At 41.4% G+C, this 12,985-nt stretch overlaps 1 protein-coding gene and 1 pseudogene across 1 annotated transcript; both read right to left on the minus strand.

The window, feature by feature from the left end:
* Positions 1 to 10,190: 10,190 nt before the first annotated feature.
* Positions 10,191 to 11,147, minus strand: LOC146971405 (olfactory receptor 52K1-like). Its single transcript, XM_085802313.1, has one exon. The coding sequence runs from the start codon at positions 11,133 to 11,135 to the stop codon at positions 10,191 to 10,193; it is 945 nt and encodes a 314-aa protein (XP_085658439.1). The 5' UTR covers positions 11,136 to 11,147.
* A 602-nt stretch (positions 11,148 to 11,749) lies between these two features.
* LOC146971406 (olfactory receptor 5AC2-like) lies at positions 11,750 to 12,629 on the minus strand (annotated as a pseudogene).
* Positions 12,630 to 12,985: the final 356 nt, after the last annotated feature.

Below are 12,985 nucleotides of genomic sequence, written 5' to 3' on the forward strand. Positions count from 1 at the left end.
ATGATTATGCTGGTGCTGTTGTGAATCTGTCACGTAAATAAATGAATGATTGTTTTTGCACTTCAATGTTTTTACAGTACCTTGCCGGGCTGGCTCTGATGCCCCAACTGCTGTGGCAGAAGTGGCCATGCTAAAAAAGCTTCTGGAAGCTGAGAAGGAGAAAAACCTCCTTAAAGATGAAACGATTGCCATTCTCAAAGCTGATAAAGTGTTCCTGCAGGAACAGCTGGACAAGAAGGAGACCTCTTTCCAGGATCTCATGGCAAAGCCTGAGGCATCTAGTTCAGGTTTGTGACTATTAAAACAAGACCATTAGTCCTGTTAGGATAATACTTACAGTATGTACATCAATGTGAGTCCTACCAGGTTTATAATAATCACACACGTTTCCATTCAAATTAATTCATGATCACCAAATGATGGCACGGTGGCGCAGTGGTTAGCACTGTTGCCTCACAGCAAGAAGGTCCTGGGTTCGAATCCTGGGCCGCACTGGCTTAAAATCTGGACTTGGTCCCCGGGCGCCGCTCCGTGGCTGCCCACTGCTCCTCAGGGATGGGTTAAATGCAGAGGATGAATTTCACTGTACAATTGTATGTGTGACTAATAAAGTACCTTTACCTTTATTCCTGAGTGCGACACCACAGCTGCTCGATATTCCCAGGGGGGACGGCTCAAATGCTGCTGAACAACTGACCCTGCCCACCACGATTACTGTTGCTGAACAAGCTTTCACTCTGATCCATGCTCCCACCAACCCTGTCTATGTATTGCTTACTGTGGTGTATGTATGTGTAATGTTCATGCAGTGTTTCCCATAGGTTTGCAAGGAGACTGTGGCGGCTACACTGATCGCAATTATGCTGTGTGTATGAAAATAGGTTTCAGGCATTTCAGATGCTGTAGATTTGCGTTTAGGGAACACTGACAACAGGCGATCAGAACATCATAGTTAGTTATTTTTTTCATGGCCACATTAAGTGAAATTATTAACTTTACCGATTATACATCTGATTATCTGTTCGAGCGGACAACTTCTTTCAACGGTGACTATAAAAGTGATAGCCTAAGATATAGGCCTAATGACATGAGCTCCTGACGCGAGTCGGATCAACAGCTGAGCAGCGGATCCCCTCAGCTGAACATATAGTCGGAGACGCTCAGAGAGAAAGTCAACAGCAGCGGATCAGCTGATCTCTCCCTCCGGTCAAACGCTCCGTTCTGATCCAGATCCACTGGAATTCACAGTAAAGCTGACGCAGCTGTAAATGAGTTAAATAGTCAAACAGCCGCGCTTTTACAGACGGTTTTAGGATTAAACTCTGAACACAACCTAAGCAACTAAATTACCATGGAGATCTAGTCGGGTTAAAAGAGCCACCTTTATAGCACAGGAGAGCCTGGTTTAACTCCGCTAACACACTAAACTCGCTTCACAGTTACAGTACATATATAGAGAGAGAGAGGAGACGGAGGGGTGCTCCGTCTCCTCTCTCTCTTCTCGCTCTGCGCCCTTGGGGTGCGTTTGCACTCATCACCACGTTTGAACGGAGCGGAGCCACAGTGAGCCCCGCCCCCGCGGGCACACAAGCAGCATGGGACAAGCTGCGTATCAATGTCATCTTGCGGCCTGGCCCGGAGTGGAAATCAAACGCACTCCTCCTGCTGCGATCGAGTTGAGCCGAGTTGAAAACAGCGCCACTGAGCATCCAAACCTACAAGATTCCAGCGCGGCGGCAGACAATTTCAGCGAGGCGGCCGCCTCAAAATTTATAAAGCAGAAAAAATCCTGAATGCCAATACGGAGCTGCTGGGAGTATTCGTGGCGGACGTAATTCTTTTGTGGCGGGCCGCCACGAATAAATGAATGTGTGGGAAACACTGTCATGTGAAACAGAACTTGTGCTGCTGTGCCGAACGCAAATTCTGCTGACATGTTTGTGCTGTCATTAATAAATGAAATGGAATCAAATGAATAAAAAAACAATGGTGTTTTCAGCAACATTGGGATCGGATTTACAGGAAATATCAGCTGATTTCTGGGCAAATTGTTTAGAGATATCAGAGAAAGCAGTCAGATCGTTCATTGTTGTCAGTTGTGTGATGTGCAGTAGCATGGCTCGGAGTGAAAGCTTGTCTGGCATAGCAACAGTAACCATGGTATATGGGGGGCTAATGTAGGATTGGCCAGTAGCTGTTTGAGAGAGGGGCTTAGCAAAGGGGCAATTTTCACTGTCTGTGACACTAAATGGAAATTTTACTATACTTGACAGGTGTGAAGCGCCAAAGAAAGACCGACAGAGGAGTCTGACTCAGAGAGGGCCACCACAGAATCAGATGCAGATTCCCCCCTCTCAGATTCCTCCGTGGAGGAGGTGTCATCCAAAAAGAGAAGGGTTAAACCAAAAGGGTTTAATCCAAAATCAAAAGAGATTGATCACGGCCGTGTTCGAAGTGAGTACATGACCACTGCAACAAGATGTGTTTTTTTTTTTTTTTTAGTTATTTTCTAGATTTCTGGTAGCCTTGTCAGGATGGACTTTAATAGGATATGCACACCTGCCATATGATGTAATGTCTGTTGTTCATCAGAACACTATACTTTTTTCCAGTAACATCATAACTTAAACTCCTTCAGCTGGCAGTTAATGCTTTTACTATATGATTAGTCATGTCTTGTATTTTTTGATTTATGTTTTTTATACTCCCTTTAGTGAGAGACTCCAAAGGCATTGTGGCAAGGTACCGCAGGGCCCTTAAAGCATTCCAAGAGGGTCACTCTATGAAGTATGCCTTCGACTCCGTGGGAGTCGATCGCTGCACCATCGCAAGAACGGCTCCAATTGCGGAGCTAAAAATTGCAGCACCTGATGTCTACAAGGAGGTCCGACCATGGGACAAGAGGTCTGAACGACTGTCTGCATTTGTTGAGCGGTGCAGAAACGCAATGACCGATGACATAAGAGATCACATCAACAAGCTGAAGACGGATGATGAGCTCTTACCTTTTGCATCAAAGTAGAGCAATGCCTTCTTTTTCTTTTTTCTTTTTTTTTAAACAGCTAAACAGCTAGTTTTCATATTTGGTTTTTGAAAGAGTAAAAAAAATTCAACAGATGTTATATTCCCACTTTCTGCTGACCAGGCACTTGATAGTTCTGTTTACTTGTTGACCCTTTATGAATCTTGAAGAGCTCTGGTTTAAGAGCGGGGCAGGGTCTATGGTTTTCTTTAAACATCTCACCACTTGAATCTTGAAGCTCTCTGTTTTAAGAGCGTGTTGGTGGTGGAGGCTATGGTTTTCTTTTCTTTTTTTTAAGATTGAAAGTCATCTGTAGTTAAAGGAATAGTTCACCCCAGAATGATATTTCACTCCTTATCTCCTCCCCCTCATGTCAACTAAGGACAGGAAGAAGTTTCAGAGTCCTCCGTGGCTTCTCTGAGTTACAGGGGGTCTCGGGGTAGCAGTGCATGTCCATATAATGGTTGCTTGTCTATAATATCCCTCTTGTATTGAAGCCTAGAAAAAAATTAAATAAGTCTATATTTCAAGCTTGTTTGCAGCAGAAGATCATCTTCCTGATCGTCCAAATCTCGCGAGCCTTAGGCAGACCAGGAAGAGGAGCTTCCGCTGCAAAGAAGCTTGAAATATGGATTCATTTAATTATTTTCGGGACAACTTCGCATTTCAGGGCTTCAATACAAGACAGACATTACATACAAGCAGCATGGAGGTATTTAGATGTTTTCTGGTGTGTTTATTATTATTATATAGACATGCACTGCTACGCCAAGACTCCCTGTAACTCAGAGAAGCCACAGAGGACTCTGAAACTCCTCCCAGCCCTTAGTCGACATGAGGGTGAGTAGATGATGAGTGAAATATCATTCTGGGGTGAACTATTCTTTTTAAATTCAACAGATGTTATATTCCCACTTTCTGCTGACCAGGCACTTGATAGTTCTGTTTACTTGTTGACCCTTTATGAATCTTGAAGAGCTCTGGTTTAAGGGCAGGGCAGGGTCTATGGTTTTCTTTGAACATCTCACCACTTTAACATATGCCTGACAATTTAGTCTATTTTTGACCAAGTTGTGAAAAATAAAAATATTTCATTTTAAACAATGGGTTGTCTGTTTTTCTGCACAGTGGCTATAGAAGTGCCCTCTAGAGCATGCCAGAGGGACATGGACCATAGACAAAGTATGACCACTTCACTTGTATTGATTTTTTTTAACTAGCTAATAATGTATCATGACTTTCTATAACACACCAGAGTGTCCTCACTTTACTTAGAGCATCCAACGACTGCTTATAAACAACTTATAATGTATCATGACATTCTATAACCCACCAGAGTGTCCTCACTTTACTTAGAGCATCCAATGACTGCTTATAAACAACTTATAATGTATCATCAGTGTCCTCACTTTACTTAAAGCATCTAGTGACAACTTATAATGGTTTATAATCACTGTTTAAGCATTATACCATCTCATACAGACATAACACTTATAATAAATTATAATCATGTTATGATGTTTTATAACTGTGATTATAATGCGTTCATGAGAGATTAGTTATAATACTTTATGATACATTATGATGCTTGAACCCTTATAAAACATTATAAGAAAGCATTATAATCTGCTTATAATTGTTATTATAACACATCATGAACATGTATAAGTCATTATAACAGTGATTATAAATCATTATAACTTCATTATAACCGCATTATGATCGCATCATAATGCATTATAAGGAGGGGCCTCAGAAAGTGTTACCAATCTTTACTCTGCCACTTCGCCACAGAGAGCACACACATAAGCATGTTGTCATTGATTGTAATGTGATGATGTGCTGCAAACTGTGGCACTAGGAATGAATGAGTCTCTTAACGAACACCTCACACCCCGCTTGCTGACAGCTGGACATTGTACAATTACAGATTCAGCGAGTTTAGCGTATAACTCCACACTGGGATTTGATCCCAGACCAGAACATAGGCCTTGGTTACAGTGCAAGCTGCTCTACCAGGTGAGCTATACCTGTTATACCTTAACAGCTACACCGAGCTGCCAAGCCTTTCACCTCTGAGCCAGATGAAGAACGGGGTGGGAGCTTGTAGCACTAGTGCCCTCCCCTGGAGCTGTGACACGTCAGCTCCAGTCTCCCTGAAACTGCCAGTTTGCGTCTGCCATTGGTTCACAGCAATTTGAAGGCAGAAAAACTCAGAAATGCAATTTTGCACTTCCTTTTCTGCTGATATGTGCTCTAACACAAGAAAAATGCCACAGGAACATGTGAAAAGCACGAAAAACATGATTTTCGTGGGAGCGGGTCTTTAAAGTTCAAAGTGGCTGACACACTAACAAGACTGCTCAGGTGGGATTTGAACCAGTGACCTTGTGGTTGGATGGCAGGAACCTTATCCACTGGGATATTCCAACACTCATGGTGAAGTAGAGGTTGAGACTTTGATGAATGTGAGATTTTTCGATGATGCTTTAAAAAAAAATAAATGAGCCACAACAAGTAAGTAGAGGACTTTTTTGTGAAAATAGTGCAAGCAGTGATCACCATACAAATGGTTGACCAAGGTAGGAATTGAACCCACAATCTCATGGTCACTAGACTTTGACTTTGCCTCCAGGCCACAGTGTACACACAGTTGTAAAGACTGCTGTCTGTTGATGAGCTGCACTCTGTCTCACTCTGAAGTTAACGAGCCCAAAGCTGCACCTGTTGGATACACACTGTGTCAACACTAAGAAAGCTTGAGAGTCAAGCTTGAATGACTTACAATTAAAATTTCTGTGAATTTCAGGCTGAGAGCAGCAGTTTCAACATGAAGCAAGTTATCATAAGTCAACAGAGGACGACTGGGAAAATATTTCACTATAATTGTTGTTGAGGCAAGATTTGAATCAGCAACCTTCAGGTCTCCAGACGCAACACGCACCCATTATAAAGCTGAAAAAAAGTTAAATATTTGAAAAAGTATAAAAAGTATGAAAAATTTGAATACATCCGATAAAGTCCAGTAAAAGCTGCACGTTTTGATATATGAATTGTTGAAATAGCACAAAGTATGAAGGACTAGAAGAAGACCGTAAAAAGGCGGAAGAAAATGGCCGAACAGAAGAACAATAGTGTGAATGCTGAAAACATTAATAAAAACTAGAAAAAGCATTTCCAAGAATGGAAATGGTGTGACTGCTGACAGCAATTGAACGCTATTGCAGAATTAGCAAATAGTGCAAGCTGTGATCACCATACAAATGTTTGACCAAGGTCAGAATCGAACCCACATCCTCATGGTCATTAGACTTCCACTCTGCCTCTAGGCCACAGTGCACACACAGTTGCAGAGACTGTTGTCTGTTAATGATCTGCACACTGTCAACATCAAGAAAGCTTGAGAGTCAAGCTTGAATGACTTAGAATGAAAATGTCTGTGAATTTCAGGCTGAGCACTAACCATATGGCCACAGAGAACCTGAGTTACAATGAGCTTTATACTATGAGGAATCAAAGACTGTCCAATGACAGCTGAATAATTGGAATCAAAAGTCAAGCAATGAAGTGAAAAGACTGAGGCAGGAATCGAACCCATGACCACATGATCACTAAACCTTCACTCTGCCACTCGGCTACAGAAAGCACACTGCTTTCAAAACTGTTGACCTTTCCACAACTCTACTCTAGTGTAGTGGTTAGGGTGGCTGCTTGCCAACCCCAAGGTCACTGGTTCAAATCCAGGTTGAGCACTCTTGTTATGAATTCTGCTCCCCTCCATCACCCTCAATTGGTTACAGGTGGTCGTTAAGAGACGCATTAATTGCTAGTGCCACAGTTTGTAACTTGCTGTTAAGTGCTTTTTAAATCATTTTAATTCACCAAAAAATAGTCACAGGTCACAAAAAAGTCCTCTTCTTTCTTGGTGTGGCTAATTTCTGCACTTTCCTTACCTTTTTTTTTAAGCAGGAGCCAGTGATCCTCTTATTAAAGGTTTTCTTTGCCCCTTACATACTGTCTCTGCCTGTAGCCTAGTGGTTAGCTTGCTGAGCTGGAGACTTGAAGGTTACTGGTTCAAATCTTGCCTCAATAACAATTATAGTGAATTATTTTCCCAGTCGTCCTCTGTTAACTTCTGATAACTTGCTTCATGTTGAAACTGCTGCTCTCAGCCTGAAATTCACAGACATTTTCATTCTAAGTCATTCAAGCTTGACTCTCAAGCTTTCTTGGTGTTGACACAGTGTGTTTCCAAAAGGTGCAGCTCGTTAACTTCAGAGTGAGACAGAGTGCAGCTCATCAACAGACAACAGTCTTTGCGACAGTGTGTACACTGTGGCCTAGAGGCAAAGTCAAAGTCTTCTGACCATGAGATTGTGGGTTCAATTCCTACCTTGGTCAACCATTTGTATGGTCATCACTGCTTGCACTATTTTCACAAAAGTGTCCTCTACTTACTTGTTGTGGTTAATTTCTGCACTTTCCTTACTTTTTTTTTTAAAGCAGAAGCCGGTGATCCTCTTATCAAAGGTTTTCTTTGACCCTCACATACTGTCTCTGTCTGTAGCCTAGTGGTTAGCTTGCTGGTCTGGAGACCTGAAGGTTGCTGGTTCAAATCTTGCCTCAACAACAATTATAGTGAATTATTTTCCCAGTCGTCCTCTGTTGACTTCTGATAACTTGCTTCATGTTGAAACTGCTGCTCTCAGCCTGAAATTCACAGAAATTTTCATTCTAAGTCATTCAAGCTTGACTCTCAAGCTTTCTTGATGTCAGAGTGAGACAGAGTGCAGCTCATCAACAGACAACAGTCTCTGCAACTGTGTGTGCACTGTGGCCTAGAGGCAGAGTGGAAGTCTCCTGACCATGAGGTTGTGCAACAGCGTTCAGAGGTTGTGCAACAGCGTTCAGTTGCTGTCAGCAGTCACACCATTTCCATTCTTGGAAATGCTTTTTCTAGTTAGTGTGACTGCTGAAGCAGTCACACTATTGTTCTTCTGTTTGGCCATTTTCTTCCGCCTTTTTACGGTCTTCTTCTAGTCCTTCATACTTTGTGCTATTTCAACAATTCATATATCAAAACGTGCAGCTTTTTTTGAACTTTATCGGCATTACTTTTCTCTTTTTAACTATTTATACTTTTTAAAATATTTAACTTTTTCACAAAAAATCTCACATTCATCAAAGTCTCAACCTCTCTCCGTGACAACTCCACTGTAGTGTAGGGGTTAGGGTAACTGCTTGCCAACCCTAAGGTCACTGGTTCGAATCCAAGGGAAGAACTCTTGTTATGTTATGTTGAATTCTGCTCTCCTCCCCCGCCTTCAATTGGTTACAGGTGTTTGTTATCTCCTTGATTACTCATACCAGTTTGCAGCACATCATCACATTACAATGAATGACAACAGTTCTGAAAGCAGTGTGCTCTCTGTAGCCGAGTGGCAGAGTAAAGGTTTTGTGATCATATGGTCATGGGTTCGATTCCTGCCTCAGTCTTTTCATTCATTGCTTGACTTTTGATTCCAATTATTCAGCTGTCATTGGACAGTCTTTGATTCCTCATAGTATAAAGCTCATTGTAACTCAGGTTCTCTGTGGCCATATGGTTAGTGCTCAGCCTGAAATTCACAGACATTTTCATTCTAAGTCATTCAAGCTTGACTCTCAAGCTTTCTTGATGTTGACAGTGTGCAGATCATTAACAGACAACAGTCTCTGCAACTGTGTGTGCACCGTGGCCTAGAGGCAGAGTGGAAGTCTAATGACCATGAGGATGTGGGTTTGATTCTGACCTTGGTCAAACATTTGTATGGTGATCACTGCTTGCACTATTTGCTAATTCTGCAACAGCGTTCAGTTGCTATCAGCAGTCACACCATTTCCATTCTTGGAAATGCTTTTTCTAGTTATTATCTAAGTCTCTTTGCATTTTTGACCAGAATTTTAGCCAGACGACAAGTGTGGCTACAAAACTGGAGAAAAAAATTTGTCTAGAGTTTAATTTGCAGAAAAAGTTAAATATTTTAAAAAGTATAAATAGTTAAAAAGAGAAAAGTAATGCCGATAAAGTTCAAAAGAAGCTGCACGTTTTGATATATGAATTGTTGAAATAGCACAAAGTATGAAGGACTAGAAGAAGACCGTAAAAAGGCGGAAGAAAATGGCCGAACAGAAGACAGTAGTTGGGACCAGTGCCCGGTGCGATTGCCCGTGGCCCTAATAATAAGTTTAAACAAAATGGCCAAACAGAATAACAATAGTGTGAATGCTTCCTGCATTCACACTAATAATAAGTTTAAACAAAATGGCCGAACAGAATAACAATAGTGAACCATCCCACAGGCTGTCAGTGGTGTTGTGGAAATTACAGGGCTGTAATGAATGTCCTGGAGGCCTCAGAGCTCCCAGGTGACTCAGTGACCAGCAGGTTAATAGAATTAAAAGCAGCAGTGAGGTGGTGGCAGACAGTCTCTGGAGAGACTCCAGCCTGCACACCAACCTGCTGTCTTTACCTTCACGCTTCTCTGTCTGATTCCCCCCGTTCATCTGATTATCTTTACCTTCTCTGAACTTGCATGATTGTTTCATGAAGATTTTTAATCAAGTTTTGAAACCTGGCTGCCCTAGCTCTGCATCTCAGTTCATCAAAGGTGTGTGATGTGGTTGTAATGAAACCAGTCAAAATCTACCACACCAAACTTGGGAGGCTGGTTCTTTATTTGAAATTATTTATCTTCTCTGGAACTGAGGAGCTGAGCCCAGGCACATTTGGTCTGGGCACACCAGAGGTTTTGTGGTCAGATGCATGGATGGATGAATAACAGAAAAGTCAAGATTCATTTTGAGTGTCTATATTACAGTGATTAGTCACTTTAAATATTTAGTGATCAGCAAATTTTAACAGAACTTGACAATTTGTGTTGAGTTTTCTTGTTGCAGGTAAATATCCTCTACTCATGTTGCATTTCACTGCAGAACATGAACCCTTGTCAAGTTTCTGTTCCAAAACCCATATGGTTCATACATGAAAACAACATGAGGCCCACAACAATAAAAAAAAAAAGTCATGTGGGCTCTTGAAAACAAACTCTGCAAACAAAATATCTGGCAACACATACATTGAACAAAAGAAAAGAGAATACATTAAGCTATGTAATAGAATTTGTACTCATTTTGAAGACATGGCTTTCTTGGATTTAGACGAATTGAACAAAAATTTCCGTATCTCTTTAGACTGCATTCCATAAATAATAGGGTTGCAGCTACCAGGGATGATAAGATATAAAATTGCAACAAATTTTCTGGTCTCAGCATACTGCGGAAATCGATGGAGAATAATAATACACATTCCACTGAAAAAAGAAATCAGATACACAAGCAGATGAGTGCTGCAGGTCTTCAAAGCCTTTCTGTTCAGAGACTTGTTCTTACTGGTCAGACAGACTACTGTAATCTTGGTGTAGGTGATGACCATGCTGCCTATAGACCCTGTGAACAGGACTACAGTGAAAGTGAGGCCATAGACATTATTGATAAACACACTGTCACAGGAGAGTTTGAACAGCCCAGCATTGTCACAGTAAGGGGTTCGGATCAGAGTTCTGCATCGGTTCAGTCTTATGGTCAGACCCAGTAGAATCCCAACCAAAATAAAGGCCACTCCCCAGGCAGAAACCGTCAACTTCACTAACATCCTGTTGGTCATTATGGCAGAATAACGTAGGGGATTACAGATGGCTACATATCTGTCAAAGGCCATAATCATAAGCACAGTGCGAGTGGTGGTACTGAACATGTGTGTGCAAAAAGCTTGAACCACACACTCATAGTAACTGATGAGACGTTCAGAGGGAGGACGTAGCATGTCTACAAGTAAATGCGGCAATATGGTGGAATTTCCAAGTATGTCGTTGACTGCAAGGTTAAAAAAAAGCAGATACATGGGCTGGTGAAGGTTTTTGTCCCGGATAACAAGAACAACAATGCCAATATTTGCAACAATTATAAACAAGTAGGAGAAAAAGATAAAAAGAAAAACAGGGTAGACAGAGCCCTTGGAGACATTTAAACCTTCCAGTTGGAGTGTGAAGCTGTTGTAGGTGTAGTTTTCCATCAACCTAGAAGAACATAAATGACAGTTTTCTGTTAGGCTGCAAGTTACTGTTGATAGTCTACATATTCATGATAGCTGATGATAACTGACAATACTGGCTGTCCAACAAAACACCAACTTTTCAGTTCAGTAAGCAGCACCACTTGCAATGTTAGACATATTTGTATTGTACCAACATTTAGAAATTACAAAGATGCATTTTCCTTCAAAACAGTCAGAGAATGACATTAAACTCTCGTAGTCTGTAAATGCCTCTTTTGTGACTTAGGTTGATCAGTCTTGAGTTATCACCATGAGATGATGGTATTCACTATCAGCAATGAGGATCTACTGCTCTTTATAGATGAATTCAAAAACTATGAGTCACATGGCATTGCATATTGTGTGATGTAACAAAAAGCCAGAGAATCTGTGGGAGGATGCCACCCATGTTGTTTTATCCAGGCCCTAATTTAGCAGGTAGGCCTAACTTGTCCACTACAGAAGGCCCGGCCTCCAGGTCTTGGCTGGTCACTCAGATGAGTGCTGGGTCCCTTTGTCAAAGTTTGAATACTACACCTTTTATAGAAAAGAATGAATACACAAATCATGGGCACCCCCCACACCCACACATTTTATACACACAGACACACACTAGACTTGTTCCTACTGGTCAGACAGACTACTGTAATCTTGGTGTAGGTGAGAACCATGCTGCCTATAGGACCTTTGTATAGGATGGCAGTGAAAGTGAGGCCACATGTTGTTGATGAATACACTCTCACAAGAAAGTCTGAACAGCCCAGCATTATCACAGTAAGGGCTTCTGATCAGAGTCCTGCATTGGTTCAGTCTTATGGTCAGACCCAGCAGAATCCCGACCAGAACAAAGGCCGCCCCATGTAGAGGCTACAGTCCTCAACGCAGGCGTCCCCGGTTCGGGCAGCCCTTTCCTGCATGTCATTCCCCCTGTCTCTGCCTCCCCCTTTCCTGTCTATCTCACTATGTACTATCAAATAAAGGCAAAAACGCCAAAAAATATACTTTAAAAAAAAAAAAGGCCACTCCCCAGGCAGAAACCGTCAGCTTCACTAACATCCTGTTGGTCATTATGGCAGAATAACGTAGGGGATTACAGATGGCTACATATCTGTCAAAAGCCATAATCATGAGCACAGTCCGTCCAGTGGTCATGAACATATAGTGAAAGCTTGGCTCACACACTCGTAATAACTGATGAGATGCTCAGCGGTAGGACGCAGTATGTCTATAAGCAAACGGGGCAGAATGATAGAGCTTCCAAGAATATCATTGACTGCTAGATTAGAAAAAAGCAGACACATGGGCTGGTGAAGGTTTTTGTCTATGAAAACATAAACTGCAATACCGACATTTGCAATAATTATAAACAAGTAGGAGAACAAGATAAAAAAGAAACACAGGGTAGACAGAGCCCTTTGAGACATTTAAACCTTCCAGCTGGAGTGTGAAGCTGTTGTAGGTGTAGTTTTCCATCAAGCTGGAAGAACAAAAATTGCAACATTCTGTTAGTATATGATCATAAAAGTTAGTATTTAGTTAGGATAATGAATTCTTGATAAAAATGATTCCTGATATCAAATGACAATACTGACTGTACAACAAAACACAATCTTCTCTGGCGGATAGCTGCAACAATGAGACATGCAAAGTTAAACATCTTAACATACATTTCGATGACATTTAGAAATTATGAAAATCAGTTTGTATCAACAGTTATGCTTGCAAAACAGTAATACCTCCTTTGTTATCTAGGTTAATCGGTTATGACAACAAGTTGGTTCACCATCAGCAGCAAAGATCCACTACTTTTTATAGATGAATTTTTATAT

The sequence above is a fragment of the Trachurus japonicus genome, chromosome 16 (assembly GCF_045865225.1).
Source record: "Trachurus japonicus isolate A0001 chromosome 16, Traja_1.0".
NCBI classification, from domain to species: Eukaryota; Metazoa; Chordata; class Actinopteri; order Carangiformes; family Carangidae; genus Trachurus; species Trachurus japonicus.

Coding starts and splice junctions, on each gene's coding strand:
- LOC146971405 (XM_085802313.1), bottom strand. CDS start 11,135: ATGGAAAACTACACCTACAACAGCTTCACACTCCAACTGGAAGGTTTA.